The 3,330-nt window shown below is 27.8% G+C and overlaps 1 protein-coding gene across 1 annotated transcript; it reads left to right on the forward strand.

Moving 5' to 3' along the window:
- The first annotated feature begins 1,120 nt into the window (after positions 1–1,120).
- LOC129875605 (uncharacterized) lies at positions 1,121–2,442 on the forward strand. The gene has a single exon (XM_055950901.1). It carries the CDS (start codon positions 1,356–1,358, stop codon positions 2,217–2,219), a length of 864 nt encoding a protein of 287 aa, XP_055806876.1. The 5' UTR covers positions 1,121–1,355; the 3' UTR covers positions 2,220–2,442.
- The last annotated feature ends 888 nt before the right edge of the window (positions 2,443–3,330 follow it).

The following is a 3,330-nucleotide window of genomic DNA, read 5'->3' on the forward strand; positions in this document are numbered from 1 at the left end:
CTATACTTTTTCCTTATTCCCCAAACTTATCATTTTTTTTTCAACCTTTTTATTATTTTTTAAAAAATCGCTTTCTATTATTTGTAAAAAAAATTAACTTTAGATATGTTTTTCATAGATATAAAAATGTGATAATATATTTAAAATTGTAGATTTTAATGAATAATATTTTTGTCATGATTCACTTTGATTGGACATACAATTTAGCGAAGAAAGATTTTTTTTAAAAAGACTTGGATTTCGAACAAATAATAAGTAGTTGTAAGGCTATAAATTATTTCAATAATGATCAAATATAATATTTAGAGTTTTATATTTTTAATGATAAAAATATTTCATTCATTTTTTGATAAAATAAAAAGAAAAATGCATCACGTAAATCATGTCTTCATTTCAATTTATTTATTTTAATTTTTTAAATCCATTTCAAAAAGAGTATTTTTTTAAAAACTAATTTAAAAAAGATATTTGATACATTGTACCTTTCTTTAGTCTGCGATTATAATTTTTTTTTTTTTTTTAAATTGTATCAAATTAAAATTAAAAAATAAATTAAAATGGAGGGACTACTTTTCTTTAGTCAAATATTGCCTGATATAAAATAAAAATAAAAGCGAAGCAAACATTCAAACCTCATCTATTATTTAAAATGAATGGTGTAATTATTATTTAAAAAGTCTCCTATTTTTTTTAAAAACATCTGAGTATGATCTTGTCAAGTAAGCATCCTCTCTATTTATTACACCCTCCATTCTATATTAGTTTCATTCTATATTAGTTGAATTTTTAAGATAATGCACACATATTAAGAAAAGTATTCAAAAATAAAATTTAAATCATTCTTTTTACTATCGTTTTGTTTAATCAATATTATAAAGATATTAAATGTGAAATCATAAATACAAGTAATATAATTTACTCTTAAGAAATTATAAAATTTCATTAATGAAAAGAATAAATATAATTTTTTTAAAAATATTTAAATAATTTAATTATTTTGAATAATAAAAAAAATTCTAAAAATTCATTGAGTTAATATAGAATAGAAGGAGTATATAATATATAATATCTACATATTTTAACTTTCAAATTTGGAAGTTATTAGGAAAGTAGTATTTATAACATGACCAACCAAACTTGGTACTACTACCAACCACCCAATATATAGCCTCATTTATTTCATTTCAAACCCCCAATCCTCATCCTTTTAAAACTTTATACTAAATATATAAATATTGCTTCTTCTTGCTCCTCCAAATTCCCCAATTCTCTCTTTTCCAAATTTCTTCAAAAAATAATAATAATCAGATTTCTACACAGTGAATTGAATTTGGGATTCTGGGTATTTCAAGAAAATGGATTCTGAAACCGTAAAAGATTCGTATAATCATGAAGAAGTCATCGGAAAATTGACCGGAGATTTTACAGGGCAATTGAAGATGAAAGAACAGATAATCGAAGATAATTATGAGGACAACGAGGAGGAAGAGGTTGAAGATGGTGAAGACGAAAACGATGATGAAGAAGAGTTTTCTTTCGCGTGTGGGATAGACGCGCCGCCGATATCGGCGGATGAGGTATTTTACAATGGTCAAATCCGACCTCTGTTCCCGTTATTTAATCAAAATCTCCTTCTATGCGATGAAGATTTAGAAGCTTTGAAGGAACAATTACCAATAAGGCCACCGGTCAAGAAGATATTTATACAAACGGAAGATAACCCAATTCCGGCAGCTTCATCTTCTTCCGAAGATATCGCCGGACCCTTTTGTGAATGGTCGAAAAATAAAGCAATTGAAGCTTCACTGGAAAATCCTGAGGTATGTAAAAAGAGTAATTCCACTGGATTTTCAAAGCTATGGAGATTCAAAGTTTTTCTTCACCGGAGTAACAGTGACGGAAGAGACACGTTTGTGTTCTTAAACCCAACAACTCCGGCGGCTAAGGTAGAAGAAAAAGTTATTCGAAAAAATGAAACGACGACGTCGTCAGAGTCGGAGAAGAAGAAGATCTCCGGCGAAGTTAAAGTCATCGGAAAAGTAACGAAGAAGAAGAAGGATTTGAAGAAGAGTGAAGGTGTATTAGCTCATGAAGCTTATATGAAGAGTAAAGCTAAAGCTGAAGATCGCCGGCGATCGTATCTTCCTTACCGGCCGGAGCTCGTCGGATTTTTCACAAATGTGAACGGTGGATTAACGAGGAATGTGCACCCATTCTAAGTCAAAATCATTTTTAGTTTTTTTTTCTTTAATTATTTTTATTATTATAGTAGTGTAATTTGTTTTAAAAAAATTATGTAGTTAATAATTAGATTTGTTTTGATTAGTTAGATCATGGCCTAAGGGATTATGAGGTATAAGTTGGCCTTTTTTTATCCCCTTATTGAGCTTTGTAAATCTTTGATTCACCATGTTGGATTTACTATTACACTACTTTTACCAACCTTTTGACCCTTATGAATTATCACAATGTGAGTTAATTCAATAAAAAACATTTCATTTTTTCATTGGTAGGTATTTATTTACCATTATGTCAAGTTTTGTATTAGTAGTTGTTTGTTGTGGTAACCCATGCTAATTTAAAGTGCATAAAAGTTATCATCGTTGAAGAGAGTGCATATTAACACAGCTATAAGAAGGAAAAGGAAGGGAAAAAAAAACATTTTCTTATGAGTTAAATTGATAATTGAATTGTTAAGAATATCTAAACTATTTAGTTTATTTTAGTTTGTTAAAGGTGGAATATTTTATACATGTGCAATGTCATATGGCAAGGTTTTTTCAAATAAAAAAAAAAGTGTATTACACACACCATTGAATTGTATTTCTCAAACTAATAAGTGATAGTTTAAGTATGAAACTCACACTCCCAATAATTTAGATATGAAACAAAAAAAATAATAATTGAATATGTTTTTGACATTTATCTCAATATTTTATTGATTTGATTATAAATTTATGTTTAAGTACATTATAACATTAACAAGTAGCAATAATAATAAAATATCAGTGTAATTTTTTAAATGAGGTTTGGTGAAAATGACCTTATTATTTTTTTGGGAGGTAAAGAGGTTGTTAGACTCTTTGCTCAAGGAAAAACAATGCATAACAGTTCGAAAAATAAATGACAATTGAAGAAACCACGACAAAGCAATTTGAAAAAAGAAGCACTAACTATAATAAAATAATAAGATAATCCACGATATGACAAATAGTAGCAGAAATCAAAAGATAAGAAATTACCAGAGTAATACTATGACGAGACAACATTCCACTATGTAGTAATCTTCTACCCTAATCTGTATCCTCCATAACTTTCTATTGTCCTCCA

Source organism: Solanum dulcamara, chromosome 2, assembly GCF_947179165.1.
Source record: "Solanum dulcamara chromosome 2, daSolDulc1.2, whole genome shotgun sequence".
Classification (NCBI taxonomy): Eukaryota; Viridiplantae; Streptophyta; class Magnoliopsida; order Solanales; family Solanaceae; genus Solanum; species Solanum dulcamara.